The 24,379-nt window shown below is 45.4% G+C and overlaps 1 protein-coding gene across 1 annotated transcript; it reads right to left on the minus strand.

Annotated features, from left to right (window-relative positions):
- Positions 1–2,945: 2,945 nt before the first annotated feature.
- Positions 2,946–23,218, minus strand: LOC112564806. Its single transcript, XM_025239880.1, has 8 exons — positions 23,193–23,218; positions 22,791–23,027; positions 6,104–6,485; positions 5,389–5,425; positions 5,125–5,184; positions 4,749–4,823; positions 3,948–4,143; positions 2,946–3,359 (listed from the first exon to the last, which is right to left on the minus strand). The coding sequence occupies exons 1-8, from the start codon at positions 23,216–23,218 to the stop codon at positions 3,188–3,190; spliced, it is 1,185 nt and encodes a 394-aa protein (XP_025095665.1). The 3' UTR covers positions 2,946–3,187.
- Between the last annotated feature and the right edge of the window lie 1,161 nt (positions 23,219–24,379).

Genomic DNA, 24,379 nt, shown 5'->3' on the forward strand with positions numbered 1-24,379 from the left:
CTCAAGGGCAAACAACTTCCAGCCCACTACGCTAAATCAGATCAACCCACGGTTGTCGATCTTCCCTCCTAACCCCTCTACTAAATACTTATCCGTTACATTCCTCCCTCCTGAAAAAAAAGAATGAAAAAATCAATTTAAGAGTTTTTCTTTCTTTCACTTCCTACGGATAAATTCGTCCCACTCGATCCGGGATAGATTGTCAGCGAGAAGATTCTCTGTTCCCTTAAATGTTACAGAACGTTTTTCTATTCAACTACTACCATTTCTAATACATAACAGTTTTCTGACAATCAGTTCAGTACAAGAAAAATACATTTTCCATGAAAAACACAAGACATTCTGTTTCAACTACTTTACAAGTGACAAATAAAATTCTCTTGCAGTTACACAGTTCTTCTGGATTATGGATCTGTTGATCCGTTCTGATCGTGACAGAAGGTCGGCCGTTGATTCTAAGTGTTGCAAGCTATCTCACAGCAGTCCTCTATAAATGTCCATTTTCTTTTCTTGACTTTTCCCAGCTCGGTTTTGGACTTAATGAAGCTCTTCTGATGGTCCTTACATAAGATAACCGTAACTTGTTTCTTCTTTTCCTCTTTCCTTTTCCCAAGTTGACTCTCAGATACACTTTCATTGCTTTTCTCTCATCGTATGTCTGTTCAAGTTCCCCTCACTTGTTTTATCAAATCTGCCCCATCATACTTGTTAGCTGATTTCTCCGCTTCTAATGTTTTTCTCCACGTTCCTAAGGCGCAGCTGGACGTTTTCTAAGGTAGATTTGGTTTCCAGGTGAGCAGCTCTTTCTGCCTCGAATTTTTCCTCCAGCGATTTCACTTGTGTGATGATATTCTCAGATCTTGCTATCTCTTTTCTCATTTCCACTCGTGGAATCTTTGTATTTATGGTTGGGACACTCCTTGGCGATGTGTCCAATTCTTGACATGTGTAACATTGGCGCTTTGATGTCCCTCGATGGCCGATTGCCAGAAGATGTTGTTTCTTTCTGAGCTACTTGCATTTCTCTTGTGACATAAGCTGGTTCTTCCTTCTCAGTATGAATTTATTGGGTCCTAAATATTGAGCTCTCTGGTAGAGGAGGACAGTTCCGGGCAATGTGACCATAACGTCCCAATTGTAGCATTGCCTCCGGGAAGTCCCTAGTGTGTTGGCGCACACTCTGGCAATATGTCCGAATCCCTTACATGCGTAACATTTGATCTTCCTACTGAATTTGGAGACCTCTTCTCTTGTGTATACCGAGCTCTTGGGAAATAATCGTGACACCGTGTGCTGTCGTCACGCGGCCCGTTCTTTACGAGGTGATCGCGGCCCTCACCTGCACCCTGGCTCACAGCGGCGAACTCCTGACCGTCATTTTGTTCGGCCTCAGCTTCTCTTTCGTTAGCTGCCCTTTCAGCTTCACCTTCTCTTTCTAATCTGTCTGCTGTTCTCACTCTTGATAATCTTTCTGTTTGTAGCCTAAGTCTTTCTAACTCAAACTCCCTTTCTCTCTCTCTTTCCCTTCTTTCCTTTTCTCTTTCCCTTTCTCTTTCCTTTTCCTTGGCTATCCATTCCGCTTCTTCTTTCTTTGCTAACCTATCTCTTTCTTCTTTTTCGGCTGCCCATTCCGCTTCTCTTGCTGCCCATTCTCTCTCTTGTTCCTCGTCGAACCTCTCAAGACACTGTTCGACGTATTGTTGTAGGGCACTGTTAGTATAACCCAGTTCCTGACCCTGGGCTATGAAGCTATCTATATCCGGGAATTCCATGTCTCCCAAGAACAATTTAAAGAAATGTACCCTACGATGGTAAAACACGAGTAGTCAAAATAATCCACCAGATACAGTACTAATAATACCTTTTGTACAATATTTGTAAACCACCTCGCCTAGTACCGCCTCACCCTAAAGCGATCACGTCGGGGGTCACCAAAAATGTCACGGACCGTCCGCAGACATGCGCATTCTTTCCACAAACCAAAATATCCTGATCGCTTCAGGGTGGGCGTACCTTCTTAGAGGCACAAATAATTATTCAATTTAAATACAATGTCAAATGAAACAAAGGCAAAGTATCAACACTGATAGATTCACTCCTTCATTCGCCACACAAGATATATTACCATTCATCCATCGTACTATTAAAATTAACAATGAAATCGACTCCCACAAATATTGTCACCGATGAAGAACCCAATGTTCGCTCCCGATGAAACATCAACCTCTTATTTAAAGTCTTTGAGACCCTCCCAAGTCCTCTAATCCAATTAGTCCCACTGATCTTCTTTCCACGAAGTCTATTTATTATTGGAAATAAATGGTTTTTCACAGTACCCACAGTTTACGAGCGGAACGTCTCAGTCTTGCGCATGCGGCCACCTCCTAGATGTTTGGCCGGATGACGTTAGATCAGCTGAAGGCCGGGAGGAAACCTTTCCTCCACCGGCGCTTACTCTCGGCTGTGAAGAACTGTCCCTTCCAGGCGACAGATGGAGGTCGGTGCCCCAGTCTTGCACCAAGTTTTTCCGTTCTTTTCTCGCTGATACCAGTGTTTGGTTTCTTGACCCCGCCAAGAAACAGTGCTGCGGGATGCCCAAGCCACAGAGCTCCCCCACGGTGCGAACACGGACTACAGTGACTCACGACCTGTGAAGTACATCCACCTGTAGTTTAACCACGGTATTACTTCCCGTAATACTTTTTCCGCTGTCGCAGCAGTTGCGAGAAAGTCCCGAGAAAATCCACCAGCTTCCAACTTTCGTTCCGCCGTCTGCTCTCTGCTTTCCGTTTTTTCTCTCTAACGTTATTTTCCTCTATATTTTACGTCACCTTATTTTGACGTCCCCGTTTACGTCATTTGCTCAAGGGCAAACAACTTCCAGCCCACTACGCTAAATCAGATCAACCACGGTTGTCGATCTTCCCTCCTAACCCCCTCTACTAAATACTTATCCGTTACACCTCTGGACCCCTGGGGCAATTGTTGCGTTATCTCCCCTCAGTACCTCAGACTTATCAAACTTTCTGTAGCCATAGCTGTGAACATTATGCAAAAGAGAAATACAGATTTACGCCTGTCTTTACTGTTTCTTTTTTCTTTTCTACATCTGCGCCTGTTGGGGACCGTTGGCTGGTTCTTTCTAGTCCATTCACAGCCTTGGCGGTCTTGGACACTGCTGGTGTCATCAGATGAGGAAAATGCCGAGGTAGTTGGACCTGCTGGCGTCGAGGTAGAGTCTGCTGGTGTCGGTGCGAACACTGATGTTATCGTTTTGGCGGAGGAGGAACACTCCCTGGACAAAAGGAGTTGGCCCTTGGGATTCCAACAGCTTCCGCCGGCCGTCTTGGCTGTTGTCCCTGCAAGAGAAACGCCAAGGGTTCAAATTTCAGAGCTCGAGAAAGAGAAAAAAAAGGGATTTCCATACAAACTTAACCTGATGATATTATATTTAAGACAAATTCTTAACATATTAGTTGAATCCTAGCCACCCGACACGTGCTAGCAATTCGCAAACTTGGGTTTCACGCCCTGAAGTGTCTACCACTGGCCTCGTTGTAATGAAGACAGTTCGTTTGTTGTAAATGTTTCTTTTAATTGACACTGTGTACACTGTGACATAGGCTCTCAATTTTTCTGTAGTCGTTGGGAATTTCTCTTCTCTTAATAGTACATTTATTTGTAAAAAATGAATTCGACATCATCAATGTTTTGCGCAAATACAAAACAACAGTAGATGATGAAGAGTGAACGAGTCTGAGGAGTGTTGTAGACGAAGAGAAGATGTGGACGAAAGAGGAGTGTGAGGAGTGAATGTGCAAGCATAATGAGGGGAAATGTAAGAAAGAGAATTCATAGAAGCGGTGGAGAGTGTGAGGAATGAAAGAAGGTGAGGAATGTCGAGAGAGGAAACAGTAAAAAGCGGGAAAGCTGAAGCGGGTGCTGACCTCCAGTTCAAGTACAACTGAAGTCTTGGTGGGTCCTGCGGATCAGCAACAGAGGGTTTGAACTGCAGGTGACTGTAGATGTAATAGTACCCGGGTATTCTAACAACCAGGTCTGTCTTGTTACCATTCAGCATCATGTCCCTCCACTGAGACCCCGCCATACCGCTGCTCGCCCACTTCACCGCCATTTCGTCCTCTGGTAAACAAGAGTGCAAACAGATACAAAATCAGAAATAAGAAATGTGTATGGAGAAAATAGACACAAAAAGCAACTGACTAATAGTCTATGCTGTATTTGCTGTATACCCGCACTGTAGAACGGTTAGTTGTTTACAGATCATCGTCTAACAACACAAACTGTCGATGATGATCGACCATTCACTTTCAGAACTCGTATCAAACAGAAAAAGACGAATGATTAATAAAAATCTTTGTCCTGAGAGCCTCCCTGTGACAGTTATGTAGTGTCCACTGCCTCAGCATCAACCACAACGATTGTACACAAGTCTTATCTACAAGGACATCAAGTCTCATTTCTTTCTGGAAAAATAATTAAATGGATTTAAAGGAAGAGATGCTTCGTGACACAGTGATGCTGGTAGTGGAGGGGAGGAGATGGTGAGGAGATGGTGAGGAGATGGTGAGGAGATGGGGCTCATACCAATGTCTTCATTTCAAACTTTCATAGCTTTCCTTTTGCTCCCGCAGACTAGCGAAGAATTTCAGTCAAACAGCAGAAATAGGTTTCCAACTTTGGGATCTGTGTTGTATGGATTTGTTTATCTTGTCTGATGTTCTCACCTGTGTAGACATGTCTAATGTCCAGCACCACGTGACCAAAGGGTCGAGGTTGGTACACGGGTAGTGGCCCTTCACCTGTCAACAACAAAAGTGAGATGCAAGTTTATGAGTGAGGATTTTTCACTACCATTTACAATGTTAACTGGTTACAGCTGTTTTGGACCCACATTTCTCAGTATCGGTTATAAAACGTTTTTAAACTCGTACAATTAATTATATTTGACCTAAATTTGTCCTAAATTTCTACTGAAATTCTTAACAAAGTGAACCATGCAAGAAGAAACAAAGTACATTAAAAGGAAAAAAAATCCATTCTATTTAGAGCATTCAAATAAGAACAATAAGAATAATAATGTAAAGACATTATCGCCTTTACCTTTATCGTCGTTTGACGTAGCCAGGGTTAACCTGCTGCTGCCTGCGCCCATTCCTTCCTCTGCAAGACAGAGGATTACAGGATTAGAGGACTACAACGACTAGACGAACCTTCACATGTCATCATTTAATGGAATATGTTGTCGATGTTGTTAAGAAAACGGAATTTTATCAAATGACAGACTGGAGCTCGGTGGGTCAACCCACACCTTTAAAATAAATGCTAAAAATTAGATAAATAATTTTTCCTACTTGTCACACTCACCTGGTGCCTTTATTCGTTTTTCCAAATCGTCGTAAGCCTGTTGACAAAAAGTAAATGATCTCGATGAAACGAATGATGCTGAGAAGCACGGGGCGTAAAGAAACAACATGGTGGAAGCAAGGGAGATCACTGACAGACAAGAGAAGAAAATAAAGTAAAAAGAATCACAAAAAAACAATGATGATGATGATGATGATTTCATCACTAATCTTGCTATCTTGATATCAAAAATATGATATGATCAGTCTTTTACTTCAGTCACATAAAATCTTTCTGTGTGTTTGTTTGCTTGTATGTTTGTTTGTCTTTCCGCTTGAATTAGACCGACGGTGATGTAGGTGGCGTGGGCACAAGCCGGAAGACGAGACACTCTAAGTGTCGCCACCTTGTCCAGTCTTTGGCTTTGAAGTCAGTTTCGGTTGATGACTCACAACCTTCGCTCCATCACTTCCGCGATCACGTACCTGGGCAAAGGGCGGCCCGCGGGTCGGATCAGGCCCGCCTCCTGTGTCTGACCGGCCCGCCCGCTGGCCCGCTGGCCCGCCCGCAGTATATATACTATATATACAGTATTGGGTAAAACTGAGTTAACTATATTAGTCCGGCCATCTAAAACCATCACAATTTCTCATGCGGCCCCTTGGGAAAATTAATTGCCCACCCCTGGATTAGCTCATGTCACTCCACGGATAAGCTCACCCAGGTGGCAACTCACCCGATTAAGGAGAGCAGGGATCCAGTCGAGGTTGTTGAAGCAGTACTTGTTTCTGGTCACTCTGTGGTCCATGTCTTCCCACGCCTCTTGCTTGTACAACATGTTCTTGGACACACAGTACGGATGCTCTCTGCGCTCGCCACCAAAGCCATCGTCGTCGTCAAGAGGAAACCGCCTCCAGAGGTCGACGATGGTGGCGACGTAAACCGCGAAGACGATGATGCAGATGCCGGCTATGATGTGGTTGACCAGTCGGAGGTTGCTGCATTCTTTGGCCATTCGGCGACAACGATGACAGACACAGCTGCTGCTTTCTCCTTCGCTGCCCAGGAGAGGGTAGCGGGACATCGGGGGTAGAGCATCAGAAGAGGAGGAACTGCGACTGTCAGTACAAACGTGGCTGTCACTGTTCACGCTTACAGTCGGCTGGGTTGACATGCTGTTGGTAGTTGGTAGTTGGTAGTTGCACCTGTTTTGAGGTTTCTTTTTTTTTTTTTTTTGCTTTTAATTTGTTTTTATCGTCCTTTCGGAAGCCAGCTCAATCCTTCCAACAACAAAAAAAATCCAAGTTTCCCTGGGAGCCAAGAAATGTTCCACTGATTCACTCAGTTTCTCTATTTTTAGAATGATTATGCCTTATACCTGCAGGTTGTTATTTGAAACTGCATCTTTGTTCATCTGCGTAAACTCCTATCTGACTAACCTCACATTTGTATCACGTGACTTCAAACTCTCAGCCTTGCGTGTCTGTCAGGGACCTAGGACTGAGCATGGGCGATGATAGAAGGGTGTGAATGATGGACTTTGTTGTTGGACGTTTTCGGAATGGTGCCTTTTAGATGTTTTGTTTAAAAAAAAAAAAAGAGGTGTGACTGGAGAGGGAGAGGGGAGTGAGCAATGAGAGATTGGGGGAGAGAGAGAGAGCAAAAGGCGAGAGGAGGGAAATGGGATGCTTAATTGTTGAGAGGGGGATTGTGTTTTTGGAATTGCAAGGGTGAGGTTATGATGCAAGGTTTCATCACATCTTGGACTAATAATATACCTGTATAGGCTCCCGAAGTTTTTCCCTTCATTGAGACCTTTGCGAAAAATAAATCGTTAGAAGTTACGAAGTTGCCCGAGCTGCCCACCCGCGGCTACAGTGTTTTTGTTACAACAATCTAGCATTTACTCTCGAACTGTTTTCTTAAATACGTGCGTGCGCGTGCGTACCACGTCACAATGAAACTCGCGAGTCTGTCGAGTCTGGCGCCTGGCTACAGACGAGGGCGTTGTTGTGATGTCTCCAGTCCCAGCGGCCTGTGCACCTAGGGTCCCCCTGTCAGGGAAAGAAAAATAAACAACAGTCTCACTGGCGCCGTGAACTTCTTTCATCGGCTGATACCCACCCGCTGTTGTGGGTCGCCCCACTATGTGTCATCAGTGTTTGTGGGAGGGACAATAGGTTCTAATGATGGCTGTTTATATACGCCAAACTTCTCTCTCATCACAAACTTGCAACAAGCGGGCACTCGCGCGCATGCACACACACACATGAAAACGAATGATAAGAGTTAAATAAAATGGTAAAGAAACGAACCCTACAAAAAACTTGTTGAAAATGTCTATGGGTAAAACTGAGTTAACCCTGAGACCGACCTACCGAACCCCTAGGGTTCCATCGAAACCCGTGAAGAACAGAGATTTCTCTTTGGTCAGCACTGCTGAAGGTTTGTTGTTTGGGTAAAACACAAACTATTTCGATGCAATACAGCTGTGTTACACAGTCCGTGATCATGATCTCATTGCATGCTACACTGCACAGGCGGCACCTTCACTTGTAGCTTCATGATAAGAGCATTATTGAAAATGCCCGTATGTTCGTGATCTCATCAATCTTCCAGGATGGCGTCTTGGCAGAAGTGTCACTGAGTTATGTGCTCATATTTATGATTAGCCGAGCTCCATCACATCTTTTTGACCTCCTCAGAGCAAAAAGGTCAAGCCAAAAACTGCTGGGAACTTGAGCATCTCTCCTCACGACATTCCTTTTCTGCCATTCCTCAACGTAAGCGGGGACCGAAAATAGAGCAGTCGATATCAACTGGTTGCCTAGGTTACAGCCTTGAAAACGGCGAAGTCCACTCGGGTGGTGCTCCAGCACAGAATTACAGTCCGACTTCATATCACGCGGTCGATGCTTCAAACGCGGAATTGAACTCCGACACTGTCTTGCTCCGCCTCCGGCATGTCAACAAACCCGCCGGAGCTCAACAGGGAGGAAATGTTCTTTTCCCCCAATTAGTGTCTGCAACCTACTTTTTATCTTCATAATTTAGAGCTTTATCCGAGAAATGGGTTAGTGATCTACTTCCTAGGTAGTAATAAAATAAATAAAGCACGCGTTCAAACACTCAAACGATCGTGTTGACGATTTATTCACTTTTTAAAAAAAACAACTCCCTCATCCTGAGGACAACCTCGGCAGGCGCCGGGCAGCAAGACAAACACAATTACCAGGCATCCGACAGCAGGCCACAAGTGTGTAAATTCTGTGTGTTAAGCAAACACCACTGTGCTTGTCTTCCTCCAAGAAATGGCTTCCAGAATTAAATTTGGACAGAAATTTCCTTTCTTCTTTCTTTCCCTTCTTTTAATCATGCTGCCAGAGCTCTAACGACCATTTTGTATACCTCTGTCTGTCCTGTCTGTAGAGGAATGTGTACAGTCGGACACAATAACTGTGACCGTTATTACAGTCCACAAAACACTTGTAGAAATGTCCAGAATGTTCTGACACTAGGGTGTGCTATTCTGGTAAATTGAGAAAGAGAAAAGGATTTGAAGACGATGCTGTGTTTGAGGATGGCCGTAAGACTGAGATAAAAGCTGGTTTACTAGTGTTTGTAGGAGAGCAGTGTCACGTGCTCATTGTCGTAGGAGTCAGCAAAGCCATTTCTCTTATTTTGTTTTCCTCTCCATTGTAAAGAGCAAGCGGCGGGGTCTGGACTCTCTGTCTTTGCATTACTTTTTCAAAACATAAATACTTACTTGTCTGGCGGCGAGATTGGAAAGTATTCAGACTGGATGAATAGGAAATCAAACAATCATCATCATCACCGTGTCATCTCTCACTCACACACACACATCGTCACACACACAGAAGTCAGCCGCATACTCATACACCACACACACACACAATATACACAAATTACACACACAGATATACACACAGTGCACATAAATAATAACTTTCATACGCACGCACAACACATACAGCTACACAAATGCGAACACACCCACAAACACCCGCTTTCCTACTAACCACACTCTCACAACTCTCACAACTTATCTTCTGCTGCATTTTCTTATCTCCTCACTTTTCCATGTCGCCGACACTCAGGTAGATGTTAGATATTTCCAAACCTCCATATTACACGTGTTTTAGGTTCGTATCTCACATGAGGCTTATTTACGACAGACTGAAAAGCAGAACCATTCTTTTCTAACTCACTCTCTCTCTCTTATGCCGTCCTTCTTTTTTCCTCCTTTCTGAAAGTAACAGGCAGCTGGAAAAATCCCTGTCTCTCTTTATCTTCAGTAGACCTTGCTTTAATCTGACCATGGATGATTTCTGAGTATATTGTGACTGTGTGTTTGTCTCTCTGTTTTCTTCCACGATGAGCCCATGAACACGAGACGATGAGTAGTTAGTTGCTAGGTGAGGGAGATGAGTACAGGTATGAGAGACACGAGTTCACTGGAGGGTGGAAAGACTTCGTGCATTTCAGTCACAAAATGTTGTCTCCACCTCACAGCCCATCGTAACTAAGGAGACAAACTATTTGCCATTGATTTTCTCATTTAGCCCTCGATCGACGACTTATCTCCTCATCATGGACACTGCCTCTGAAACAACATCTCTGTCACTCTGTCTCTGTCTCTGTCTCTGTTGTTGTCGTTGTTGCTGATGATACTTGGGCTGATTTTATTTATGTTTTCTATTTACATGGTGTTTGTCGTCCCCCGGGTTTGACTTTTGACATGAAGCTCTGCTTTCAAGTCTCGCCATTTCTTTTTTCTGGGACCGAACTATTTTTTCTTCCTTTCATTTCGTCTGTGGACTTGGACGGCAGACTGCGAGCAGACAAGAAGCGGAGACTGTGGGCATGCACGCACCTCGCTGATGGCCATGTTTTTATTCCGGTTTGTTCAACTCTGAAAGGAATCTTTGCACGGGGGATGCACAGGGAGGCAACACGGGGATACACAGGGAGGCAACACGGGGATGCACAGGGAGGCAACACGGGGGATGCACAGGGAGGCAACACGGGGACACACACGGGGGATGCACAGGGAGGCAACACGGGGGATGCACAGGGAGGCACACGGGGGATGCACAGGGAGGCAATCTCTTGGCTCCAGGGCCGCAAGATGGATGAGGTCTTGTCACAAAGCAGCGGCCACCCTACCTACCCTTCGCTTGTCATTGTGCAGACCTATAGGCTTTCTGTTATTTCTTAGTCTATTAAACTGCCTTCCTTCCCAGCTCTCTGTTCTTTCATTCAATCTTTCTTTCTTCTTTCTTTTATTGTTTGAGTTTTTTTTAATTATGCAAGTCTCGTAACGCAGGATTTCTTGTGATGCTTCTGTTATACCTTCAAGTTGTATTATATACAGGTGTGCATAGCAACAGGTAAACACTTTTGTCAACAAGCTCTTCATACAGCATCAATTATTTGTTACCCAGAGCTTTTTCCTGTAGGAGGAAGTATAAAGTGAGGATCTCTATAAAGTTGAAGCAGATTTTCAGTGAATAACGGTCTGCAGTTGTATTATTTAGGTTAAGATGGTGAGATTCTCCAAACATCGTCAATATTTTCTTTGAAACAATGGTGGCGTTTTTTTTTAACAAAGCAGTCTTACATGATTGTTACTTCTCTTGAGGTCTTCCACTCTCTTTGAAAGAACTCAGTCACCGCGAGTCCTTGGTGCTCTGGTAGTGCAACGGTTAGCCCGTCACCATGACAACTGACTGTCCTGGGTTCAGCTCTCGTCTCGGCCACGCTGTTTTTTCTCTGCAAGTCTCATGTTTACAGAGCTGACTGTCTTGCCGTGATATAATCTTAGCTGCTGACTCGGCGTGAAACACCCATCCTCCCCTCCCCGCTCTTCAACAGCGCGTGGCTGTTAGTCTGTTAGTCTGCTAGTCTGTCAATCTGTTAGTCTGTTAGTCTGTCAGTCTGCTAGTCTGTCAGTCTGTAGGTCTGTCGGTCACTAGGCAGTTACAGGTTGAACTGGTTGACAAACCTTCAGTGTCTCCAGCTGAAAGTAGGAGAAATGGGTAAACACGGGGTTGGTTTCCTCAAGTGGAGCTTCAGCCGGTCTCAGCGCTTGCATCACAGACAAAGGCCTGGCTGTCTGAGATTACAGGACAAACCAGTGTGAAGACACGCTATCCAATAACACAGCATGTGAACAAAGAAAGAAATGAAAGCGGAAACAAGATAAAAGCAATAAAAAGTAAGGAAAGGAATAATGTAAAATGAGTTTTTATAAGAAAACTAGTTACATCGTAGGTTGTCGTCTTCTTTCAGTATATCATATTCTATTTCTTTTGCTCTTGTTGATATCTATCTATATATCTTATATCTTAATATAGTATCTTAATACCTGCATTAATTCCCTTTTTCCAAGAACTGTAAAACTGCTCAGTTTTTTTATTATTATTTTAATTCCTACTGTTCGTTTCCTGATTCTTTGTGTCTTTTTGTCTTTTTTGACTTGTCTGCATCACTGTTTCTTCCTCCGTCCTTCATATTCTGTCTCTGTCTCCCCGTGTCTGAAGTGCTGAGAGCCCTTGCTGGGCTTGATTATGTATTATTATTGATTATGTTTGTTAATATTAGTATTTTTTAATCGTGCAATGAAGACAGTTCATTTGCATGCTGTGTATTGACATTCTTCGAAAACTAACCGATCGCTGTTTTTTTTGTCATTTTGTAAGATTGTCATCTCTCGTAACAGTGTCGTCTTGTATCTTGTAGCAGTATCATCATGTAGCATTGTCATCTTGTAACATTGTCAAAGAGAAGCATCCCCCATGTGGACTGGGAGGATAGCACCGTGCCGCCTGTGCTCCTCACCACCAGATGACTAATCGATGAGACGAGGAGGAGAGGCTGCGATGGCCGCGCTCCATCAGGAGGAAGGAGAAGGTTAATTAACCATTACTTGGCGACACCGTTGTTGCTTGCCTGAATTAAATTCGCCCCCAACAGGTTCTGTTTCACCCATTGCCTCCGTCTCACCTACTTCTGCTCCACGAGGACTTGTTGCTGTAGTCTTGCTAGGCGCCTGTCCCTGTCCTCCCATCCCCCTGAAACTAGAAGTCAACAGCCAACAGCTGACCATCACAAGCTCAGTTTATTCCCCTGTAGGAGACTATTCACTTGTATTTTATCCTTCATTACCTCTCGCAGTCCTACTGAACACCGAGGTTAATTATCAGAAGCTAAAGGAAAGAAAGTGAGAAGCACAAAAACTAGCCAAGAAACGCAAACAAGCTAAAGAAATAAAAAAAAACCAAGAAAAGTGCAATAAAGGAAGTAAAGTGGGAAAGGGCAGAAAGGGCAGGAAAAAAGCAAGGAACGCAAAACAGAATAAAATACAGACACATGAAAAAAGAAAAAACAAAATAAAATGAAAGAAAAATTAAAGTTTGTAACATGGATTAGCATTTTTTATGCATGTTTTTGTAACGAGGTTAGCAAGAAGTTACACGCTGTAGATGCGTATCTTAGTTTTGAACGCCTTCTGTCACAAACTACAAGGGGAGGTAATAGTGGAGAAGATGTTATCTCCCTTGGTCAATCTGGGCAGCTTACGTGAGGGCAGAGGGAGTTAGCTCCCTGCTGGAGGTGCCATACTCGCGGGTGCACATGTTATCTCATTGTTAGGTAAAGCGAGATAGTAGCCCGCCTTTGTGTCCAGATCCGCTAATCCGTTCTCGAGAAACGAGTCGACAAGCATCGCGAGACAAACAAGATGTCTGCCGCAGCAAACCTTCCAACATGGATACCGTGACGTTGTGCAGACCTCAGCCAATGGCGTACACACGTGACGTCACTAGTTTGACCTCTGTACCCATGTTTGTAAATCTCTGACCTCCTAGTTTACTATCTTGGTGAAACATGGAATGTACCCGACTGTGTGTTATATCCGGGTGGCAGGGCCACCTAATACATCTGTCAGGCTGTTGGCGTGAAGCATGTTTAATAAAACTTTTCTGAAGTTTGCGGAACAAAGTAGAGATCCTCACAACACCTGCTGATTTCCAAATGCGGTGCACGTGCTGAAAAGCACACAGACTATGTTTTCACGAGCGTGCATTTCCCATGATGCCCTGACTCCGAGACTGGCGGACATCCTCCACTGCGGTGATAATCTTGCTACATACAACACAGTATTCAGAGACTATTTTAAGCAGTTATTCTTTAACCCTATCATAATGTTGTTATACCTACATTGCAGATATCTAATCTGAAATAATATTTTTAAAAATAACTTTTGCGAAGATGAATGTCTGGCTACAAGAAATGCCTTAAATTTGTTGCTAAATATTTCTTGCACCCAGCGATTAACCGCCGGGTGTCGGCCTCTCATCGCAGAAAACATCAGAAAATGCGTTAGCGTAGTCGTCATGAGATAGCGCCACCTATCTACAATTATCACCCTTTCTCCTCCCCCTAAAACCACTTATTCATCTGCTTATAGATCGGAGGGTGCGACTGCTTGTTGATAGCGGGCGCTGTTAAGCTCCCTTCACACGGTACGACAAAGCTGCACCGCAACTAACCTAACCACCCAACAACTTCCAGAACTCGTCCGTCCAGAAACCCAACTACCCTCAGCGCCATGTTCTCTAATGAGAAAGTGTTGAAGTAAGGATATCTTAACTGACAAATCAAAACTGTTTGACACAAAAGCTTTTTTATGATTTCTTTCTGACCTCGTTGTGTGCGCGGGGTCGAGTGGTGTGACGCTATCGTCAGATTCAACAGATTCTCGACAAAACGCTCGCTGAGGTAAGCTGAGGTAAGCACACCTGCAAAGCCGCCAAGAAAAACAGCGAGAAAAACATGGATGTTTGCCATGCGCAGCACGAGCGCAGTGTGGAGTTGTCGTTCCTACACACAGGCATTAGAGTTGTCTCCCGCTGCAGACGCAGCTAACTTTAGGTTCGGCCATAGAACCTTTCCGCAGTCCAAAGCCATTCTGAGCACCTGCCATGCGTGAAGGAAGAAAAGAAGAAAAAAGAGAAAGAGGGCGAAGCAATGAGAGCAAGTTATAAAGCAAAGGTCGAAAGCCTTGACTGTGTTCACAGGTTCCAGACCAATCGATATTCTTCATCTAAACGTCATCGACAGAGAACCACAGCCTGCACACAGTCTAATGGATTACAGGATCGAAATGAGGCGAGCACACAAATAATTGTATCAAGGGGAACATGGACGCTATGCGCGCCAAACAAACAGCCTCTTGGGTGCAAAAACTGCGAAAATCTGTTTGTTTATTTTTATTTCTAAACATTGATTCGTGTTCAAGGCTGCTTGCACTGCGCTTGTGTGTGTGTGTGTGGGGATGGTGTGTGTGTGTGTTTTGCAGTCGTTTAGCGAATACTAAAATTTATGTAGGGTACATTACTGATGAACCTTTGCGATCAAATATTCGAGACAAAGAAAATACTAATATGAAGTGTAAAGATCACAAGGTGGCCCCTCTATAGTTTAGTTGACAAAAGGTTTCCTCTTTCATCGCATGGTTTGAATTTGTTCCAGCGACTTTGTGTTTTCCGCTGGTGGGTCTTGTGAACCACTCTAACTTATGTATGATGCTACACATTACCGACATATTTATTGTCGATTGTGTTTGACGATACCTTTATCCACATGCATTATTATTGTAGCTCACTTCTGCTGGTTGCTCTGATTTGCCCTTCAACTACTTTAAAAAAAAATTAAAATTTGTGGCGGTTAATTGGCAGTTTCCACCACACCAACCACGTCACTACTACAGCACTTGTTGATCCTGTTTCAGGACAAGTAAACAAGAAGTAAAATGTTTCTCCAGGACGACACTTGCTTACCTATGTGAGGTTCTTTCTATTCTCACTTCTCATTCTGTCTGCGGACCTTGTCGATGCCAGACATTTTCCATAAACAAGTCCGGGGCCACTTACAAAGCTTTGTTTGTTGTCTGTTAATGGACCTCATGTTTGAAATTCTCGTCCTTCCACGTCACGCATTCTTCCTCTATCTTCTCAACTTTCACACCCTCCTTCAATTGCACTTCCTTCATCAGCATTCTCTCTCGTGGCTGTTAACACAATATTTATGTCTTTGGAAAGTTGGAAATTCCTGCTAGTATCAAATATATCAATCATTTAAAAATACATGTTAGCCTTTGTTTCCAGAAATAACAAATTAACTTTCCTGCGTGTGTATGAGAGAGAGAGAGAGAATTAGGTGTAGAATGTGAGAATATATGTTCGTTCGTGTGGATTCAGAGAAGCTATCGCAATATACGAATTATTCTTGTTGTTGTTGTGGTGTTGGTGGTGGTGGCTCATTGTCTACCTCACCCAGCGCTACTCTCCGTTTGCCTCCAATGATCGTCGTTACCAAGTCCATCCCTTGTCATGTTTATGTTGTCATGTTTACATTTCTCTCTCTCACTCCTACGACACCCTCACCCCGTTGGTCTGAACATCTTTCTTACACACTCCCATCCTCTCCCTGATGTGGTAATCTCCCTTTCACAGGCTATATCCTATTGGTCTGACGATGTCAAAGAGTTGTATTCCCCTGCTGTACCATTTACCTCCCTTAACACTCACATTCTTGCTGTTGATATCTTACTATACACAATTCGTTTTTCGTCACTGCTGTACTGAGGCCCTGTCCTCTACTGTCCTGCGGTCTGCTGGACTTTGTGATGAGTCAGTGAAGTTGGTCGGTCGGTTGGCTGGTTGGTCGGTCGGTCGGCTGGTTGGTTGGTCGGTCTAGAAGTGATTTCTCAGGGGAGAGGGGAAGGAAGCTGGAGTGTCCGGAGAGCACCTATGGCCGGCCATGCGGTGAAGATGATGCTCGCCGTGTGGTGGCGCGCGCCCTGCAGGTCACGTGGAGCAGCGGACTAATCAGCCGCGCAGCATGGACCTTGCGTGTCGGTGGGGCATGACCGCCGTCCCTAGGACGTGGTGATCGAGTTCGAAACCCCTAATGAAACATTGCCGACCTACCCTGCACTGCTGGCTGATGTTTGTCGGTGAAATAGGATAGAGGGCGCCAGGGGTTAGTACTCTCATTTGTGTCCGTCTGCCTGTCTCTGTCTCTTCCTCTGTCTGTCTCTCTCCCTCCATCCTTCACAGAACTGAATTATTTAAGTGCAACTCGCCAGGTAGTCCTCTTGGAAATAACCCTCTCCCTCTACACTTCTTCACACCACAAGTACCACAACATTTATAGCAAATGGTTGATCCTTTCTTAAATATATCTCCACCTACTGTTGACACATTTAACACAAAGAACCAACACAGACAGACAGTGTAGAACCAAATATGCAGCATCTTGTTTTTATTGTGAACTGAAACGTTTCTTTTAATCTTCTCAAGCTACAGACCTTCAGCATCATCAAAGCTCAAGCTGCTCGTTTAATTCCTGCATTTACATAAAAATACTGCAATACACTGCTAGTCTGCTTATGCCAAGACATCTGTGTTCATGACACTCCTATGACCTGCCCTGTCTGTCAGACTGATGCCAGCACTGAATTGTATGGTGGCCTGCAGTCAGTAAACTCTGTCTATCAATATGTTGGTCGACCAAAAGCTCCGCCACATTTGTCACTTTACACAAACATAAAGCACAAGGAGGTCCAGCGATGGTTCTCTTAGCCCCTGTCTTGACCTTTTTTCCACAATATTCATTTCCTGTGAGTTAGCGTGAGTTTTAAAGACGATTATGAAAATACAAACAGTACAATTTATTGTATGGAAGGGGATAGTGTTATCAAGCGTGTTATCCGCTGCTGACCCAAAGGCGACCATCTGCAGCAGCATCTATGATGATGATGATGATGCATAGATAGAAACTGCAAAAGAAAAGGCGATAGAAGAGTGTAGAGGAAAGTCAATAGCAGCGGAATTGTCATTCTGGGGTCAAATATTCAATTTGTATGCCGGTGTTTTGATTGGACACCTTCACGGGCTGTGGGAGGTGCTGGCGACCACAAAGTGTGTCAATGCACCTTCTGTCGCTCCATACATCAACTTTTCTTTCTCCATTAATTCTACTTTACATCCGCCAACGTGAACCGACAAATACAAAGAAACCTGACCAGAGTTTGCGCTTGATTTCTAATATCCGCGAGAGATATTTTTTTGCCAGTTTGTGCAATTGGAGAGTTACCTCCCTTTGCACAGTGCTGACGCCCAGCAATGGCGGAAGTGACGTGGACACCACCCGGCGTTTCAAGGTTGATTAGCGAGCTTCTAAAAATACTGATATGAGGAGGGTGGAAAGCTTTCAGACCAGATCCTGTGGTAACCCGACCTTTGTGTGTCTCGGTGTCGCGGAGACAACTTACTTTGTTCGTCCTGCAAACCGAGTTGTCGTGCCATCCTCGCGTGCGGTCTGCTGGCTGGGAGGCCATCTCCCTGTAAATGTGTTCTGTTGAAATAAGGCGACAACAGATGGCTGCTCAGCGCGACTCCACGTTTCATAAATAATAAAATCACGTGACATCTTGCAGAGTTAAGCTCTACCTTTGAGTGAGAGACAGTGGCAGTAGACAGGTTGGTCGTGAAAACCTCATTGATCTGTCAAACTGTTCATTTAACCTTAGTTTTGTTTATCTTTTATCTTAACTATTGTGTATTTATGATGCTTCGCCGGTTCAGAGAGACAAAAGTGTTTAAAGTGAGTGTGTGTCGGTGGGTGAGGGGGGGGAGGTAAGCGTACAGGAATACTGTCAGACGTACTATGACGAGTTCTTCGACTGTAAATAACGATACAGAATGTAACACATCATCATCATTCTTCTTCTCTTTTATTCTGTCCTTCATTCTATGAGTATTTTCCCCAAACACTTTATCTTCATGCAGCTCTCCCCTACTCACCTCTGACATCTCAACAATTGTCGTTAGAAGCCTTGGGGGGACATGGGAGAGCACTTACATGAACTCACAGAGGGTAAGTCCATTATTTACTGAGCAGTGGATGAGTCTACTCCCTTACTCCCTTCTCCACCATTTTGTTCTGTGATGTTCTGTAATAAAGTCGATTCTGTCATCGTCCTCGTCTTCCTATCTTCCGTCAAACGCTGATCGCAGGGACATAAAGGCCAAGTTGATCGAACCTCCATCTTGTGCACAAGAGGTCTGTGGACTGTGTCTGCCAGGTTTCCCCAAGCATATTATCGACGTATCGACGGAATAATGACTAGGAGCCGAGCTGGTGACATGTAGCAGCAATGTTGTGAGCAGTTCACACATGTACAATAATTACACGTGGCGCCAGCGCCGCTCATTGGCTGCAGCCTAAGCGACTGCCATCATGAATCTTTGTGAGAAAGGAGAGAATTTCTTCTCCCTGAAGGCGAGCTGTGCCTTCATATTTGGGGAATCGATGCCTGAGAGATGAAATGCAATAAAGCAAGGCAGCGCCTGCCCAGGAGCTGTCACTCACTGACCTACATCGCCACAAAGACTTACTTTACCACGGAGGTGAAGGTCTGCAGGCAAACCCTCCCAACACCCACTTGTATGGCCAGACATCCTCTTATCCAACCGCCATTTGCTGCCATTGACAGGATGGACGTGACTCCGTGCTGACATCAGCTGTAGTCAGACTTTTCTTCTTCACTTCCTCTGGCTTTCCTCTCGACGACAGAGAAGCGATCGAGATTAGTTCGTAGTTTATTTTAAAAGACATGGAGCTCAAGAACTTAGCCTCTTACCTAACCTCCGCCCTCGTAAGTATGATGGTAAATAGAACTAAAGCTCGGGACGAAATGAGATACGAGACCGAATATTCAAACACTGATGAGGGGCACGGCTACAAGTTCCTCCCCCTGTCCGTTCCGCCTCGCGAGTTTGAGGGAGACAACTGTGGTCCAGCAGCATCTCGGTCTGTGGACATGTGTGTGTAGTGGGTGTCGTTCCCACCCTCTGTTACACGGATTGTCAAGACACTCGACTCGGGTGTTCACATAAAAGTGTACACACATTTCACACTATGGGGGTCACTCTAATGTCTCGAGAAAGCCACTCGTAAATGACATTTGATCACATGGTAAATGTGCTCCTGAATTTGCAAGTCCTATGGGCGGTTTCTAACTTTACGGAGAATTTTATGTTTGGAAAGGGAGTTGGGAAGGTGTTCACTCCACCCTGGACCCTCGGCAGCAGATCAATGGAGCTTTGCGGGGAGCGCGAGACAAGTGGGACGTAGCCAATGGGCTTTCCATGTTAAGTCTCAGACTAAGGGGTCAAGCTGTTGCCCTCCAGATTATTCCTGGACAGCTGAATACCTTAACTACATTATGGCCACCCATTGACAACATCTGCGAGGTCAGACTTTATTACTTGGCTAAGTCATCATGCTGGGTCTCCATCTAATTGACGGCGTGAAGACGACCATGCAATCGCTGAGGGTTGGACTGCGGTAACCCAGAAAGTCAAGAAACCTTTTATCTCTCCTCGCCGCAAGATTTTGTCACAGAAATGGGTTGCCCTGAGGGAAAATGTCAATGACTAAATTATTTCACTACCCGCAGATTTCAAGGGCAGTTTCTGTCCCCCTGGCTCAGGCCCCATCGCGGGGACTTGATTTCCTCTGGGCGCCATGTTGAAGTCGTTGGCGGAGCCTCGATGTGGCTGGATGAGCTTTAACATTTGCAGTTATTTTAGGAACTTGTTCACACGCTCAAAAGAACTCTCAGTCTCCTGATTCCAAAGAACGCTCTCCAGCCTCCGCTCCGCTCTTCGTGCCAGCAGGAAAGAAAAAAACAAAGTTTTTTTCTCCTTGGCATTCTAAAAACAAGTTCATCGATCATCGCCGCGGCCTCTGAAAGCTTCCAAAAAATAACCGCGCGCTCATCTTAGCGCCTGTCAGTTGTGTGAGGGACTGAGCTTGACAGCCACTGTACTGTACACACGTGTACTCACAGGCTGGCCACAGGGAATGTGTGAGTGTGTGAATGTGTGTATGTGTGTGTGTGTATGCGTGTGTATGTGTGTGTATGTGTGAGTATGTGAGTGAGTGTGTGTATATATATATATGCTTGTGTTCTTGGTCGCGGGAGAAGGTGACCGTTAAAGCATGTATTCAAGTCTCTGTTTAGTAAACCAAGTCGACGTCACTGTTGTACATACTTGTATTACAATGGACGCCACCGGGTACTCGACAAAAACGGCGCTTAATTCTTTGCACATAAAAACGAGTGCGCGCGCACACACATACACACACACATATATATAAACTCCCACCCTACGTCCCCCAGCCACCCCGGGGCTGGTGCAGTGTGTTGACTAAGGTGGTGTTGTAGTCGCCATGTGTTGCTAGCCTCCAGCGCCGCCTGGAATGTGGTCTCGCTTATTGGGCTTCGATCTCACAGCCTGTCAGACGTGTCTGGCGCTAAGAGACGGACAGCGACAGACGGGGAGGGTGAGAGAGGAGGGTAGGAGAGGACAACAGTCCACAGAACTTGTACCTTCCATCCACACCTTCCTTTCAATCGTAATTCAGGTGTGGCAGGTCTGTGTTGGACTTTCTCACGGCGGGGTAAATCCACCCTGCTAAACTAAGTCTCGGGTAGAGTCATTCATGGGTGAGCGCACTTCATTCACTCGTCGGTTAGCTGATACTTTTGACATGTGAGAATGAAACATTGAATAATACTTTTGTTATCTTACGAAGACGGGACTAGACTCATTCTTTATTTATTTGTTGTGAAAAATTATTTTGAGTCAGTGTGTCTCCAAAGAAGAAGCGACGAAAGTAAAAGAGGATTAGAAGAAGGATAAAGATACAAAAGCTTGAATGTCAACAGAAATACAAGGAGTTTACCTTGATACAACGGCTGTCAACAGGACGGGCGACTTTATGGGAGGTAATGCCTTCAGATGTCGGAACTACAGGTGTGTTTGAGAGAGAGAGACAGAATACAGGGAAGTACGGAAGAAACCGCTGACTAGGAAGAAACTTTAAGTAACGCACGTACCCAGAACACGTCAGTTCGCATTTGTAACACTGACTACGGTAAAGTATTCGTATTTTAGTCCTCTCTCTTCTTCTTTCATTTTCTCCCTTTCTCCTTCTCTCCTTCTCTCCCTCTCTCCTTCTCTCCTTCTCTCCTCTCCCTCTCTCCCTCTCTCCTTCTCTCCCTCTCTCGCCGTGTCCTGTGTCTGAGGACTGTTCCAGTCCGTGCCCATGGCCTGTACTACGTGGCAGTGCCGGGTGGCCACGTATTGGATTTTCTGTGGCGATTGCCTGACACGCACGCCGGGGTAGGTTTGAATATTAAATTACTGTCACTAAGTTTAGGCAGGAGGACGCCTGGCGGGGAGCCACCCCCCTACACAATCACGCGATGTCCTTTTACACATGTCACTTCGTCCATGCTTTCTTCCTTCATGCTTCGACATCCTCATCCTTGTGAATCGTATGATTCTTGGAGGATTTGTTCGTGTGTGTCACTTTTTCTCTGTGTGTGTGTGTGTGTGAACACTTACTGTTCAAAGCTCGCGGCTCCCTATGCATCACTGAGGAATGCATTCTGGGAGAGGGGCTCTGTCACCCGGGGTAGATGAAACTATCGCTTGTGAAGAGCCCGAGGTTCACATCTCGTCTCGGGACAATCTCTTTATGTGACACCTGTTCGCATGACCGGCCGTTGGGGATTCTCACCAGGTACTCTGCTTTTCTTCTTCTTCCTTCTGTCCCCATAGCTTCTAGAGGGCAGCACTTAGCTGCCACACCAGCCAACGTTCACTGGGGTGTAGTGTTCAGTGGCACAAACGATGTCACTGTCAGTGTCACGGTCAGTGACACTGGAGTGCCACTAGTCTGTCGCTGTGCCTGAACATATCTGCCTGTCACTGACATGTGAACATCCGCTTGTCGCTAAGAATGACCATGTGAACAGTTCACCTTTATAATAAAAATCTAATTTCTCGTGTGAGCAATTTATCTATCTTTAAAGTGTGAACAGTTCTTTCGTCTCTGTCTCATGAACAAATTCATCTATCGTTAACATGTGAACAGCTTCTCTGTGAACAGCGTGTCTGCCTCAGCACGTCTGACCTGTCTGCACCCGCCGTTAACCTCATCCGGGACATTTCAGACGAGCGACTGCGCACGTTGACTCCATCTCGTGATCGGGAAGGTACCCGAAAGTCTATACTTAGCAGCGAGGGAACCTGAGATACCCTCCCCCCCTGTTTAACGACAAGTCTGAGACCTGCTCAGCTGACATCACGCACCCGATGTAAGACCCGGGAAACCTGCTGATGGTGTACAGCATGCAATGTCGACTCAAGATCGGGTGCACCTTGACCTCAGCGAGTTGAGCGCCCGGGTGGCTAGCTCCAACCACACACGTACACGTATGCTTGTAAGATTATCTACCAATACAGATGTTTACTTACTTGCTGTGTACTGACCCCCGTGCAGACAGACAGACAAAGGGAGGGTACCCCACTTGCCGGCCCCCAATCCACGTGCGGCATGTCGTCATCAGCCAACCAGTGAACACCTCACTGAAGGCAAACCACAGAGTCAACTCACCCTTGAACCCGACGCAGTCCCTCCCGTCGACAGTCCCCGTGTCACTGCAGCTGGTGCAGCTGCCATCCCCTGACCTTGTGCAGCTGCCATCCCCGACCCTGCCGTGAACAAATCTGCTTCTGACCGCATGTTTACTTTTGCCGATTCCCTCCGCTGTTTTCCAGTCAAATTTGCAGCCAGCCTTACATTTACTCTTGAGGACCCCGACCCACCCATCACCCCAGTCCGCTGTTTGCCCCAATCACGTGTGCCACCCGCTTTGCCTGTACTCGCGAGCATCCCTCGCCATTTCGTCAATCACATCAAACTGTCCGGAAGAGGAAATGATAACAAGGTTGTAATAGATGTTTGTGTGCTGACGAGGGGAGGAGTGACTGACTGGCTGAGTGTTACAGGCCGGCGGTGCCAGTCAAGCTCCAGTCACACCTCGCTCGTGCAGGTAAATGTCATCTAAATATTTCATCTGGGCTGCAGGCGCACAGACTGACGGTGTGTTTACACACACACACTCAAACACACACGCTCATTCACACACACAGACTCACACTCACACACACACGCTCACTCACACACTCACCATTAGCTCTGCTCGCTTGAGTTAGGGGGAAAAATCATTTTTGTCGACAAATTTTAGTGTTTTGTTGAGAAGTAAATCTTACTTTGTGAGCGTCTGTACACGGACTAGCTAACATGTTGCAAGATTACTGTTTGTCATTATTTGTCAGTCTGTTATCTCCTGTAACAGCTCTGTGTTCCAGTAGTCTCATCCTCCTCACACAAGCCCACAGCAGACACAAGGGACTCGCCTCCCTCACACGATTGTCGGTCGATTCCCAAGAGGAAATCCAGAAGATGCACAGAAGGCTGAGGAAGAATTCAATATTAGCTCAAACAATCATTTTCTTGCCATTGATTGGTGCTTGTAAACCACGGGCCGCACCGAGTAACCTTTGCTCAGCAGAGCGACTGTGGGAGGAAGTGAGTGAGAGAGAAATACTCAGCGTGTGAGTTCATTAAGTGCAGTGACAGACTCCATCACATTGACAGACCACACTGACAGACTCCATCACCAGCAACTCGTCCACATGTTTACATCCTTGACTTGGACTGACTCCGCACATCCAACATACAGCAGACACGTCCACGTGCAGGAACATCTGTAACATATACATTTATAAACTTTATAAAACGAATTGAAACAGTCAAAGTAACACAATAGATGACACTACTGTCTGTCCCTACAAGGACTACAAGGTACATCAATAAGATGACAACCTGAAGGGTGAGGTGTGTCATGACTCATCCTCCCACTGCCGAGGGTTCTATGGGCGGCACCCGCTGTTCACAAACCCTCCCCAGCCTCGTGAGGGGGCTCAGGTCCTCCCATTCCTGTCATCGGGGGAAAGGACGATGGTAAAATGTTCAAATTAGGAAATGCAGTTTGGGAGAT

The sequence above is a fragment of the Pomacea canaliculata genome, linkage group LG5, assembly GCF_003073045.1.
Source record: "Pomacea canaliculata isolate SZHN2017 linkage group LG5, ASM307304v1, whole genome shotgun sequence".
Taxonomy (NCBI): Eukaryota; Metazoa; Mollusca; class Gastropoda; order Architaenioglossa; family Ampullariidae; genus Pomacea; species Pomacea canaliculata.

Bases quoted from the DNA above. Each gene is read 5' to 3' on its own strand.
- LOC112564806 (XM_025239880.1), bottom strand. From the start codon at position 23,218: ATGGCGAGGGATGCTCGCGAGTACAG. The intron at 23,028-23,192 runs GCAAAGCGGGTG...TGTTCACGGCAG, and splicing joins AGGGATGCTCGCGAGTACAG to GGTCGGGGATGGCAGCTGCA. The intron at 4,824-5,124 runs GTAAAGGCGATA...TGTTGTTGACAG, and splicing joins TACGTCAAACGACGATAAAG to GTGAAGGGCCACTACCCGTG.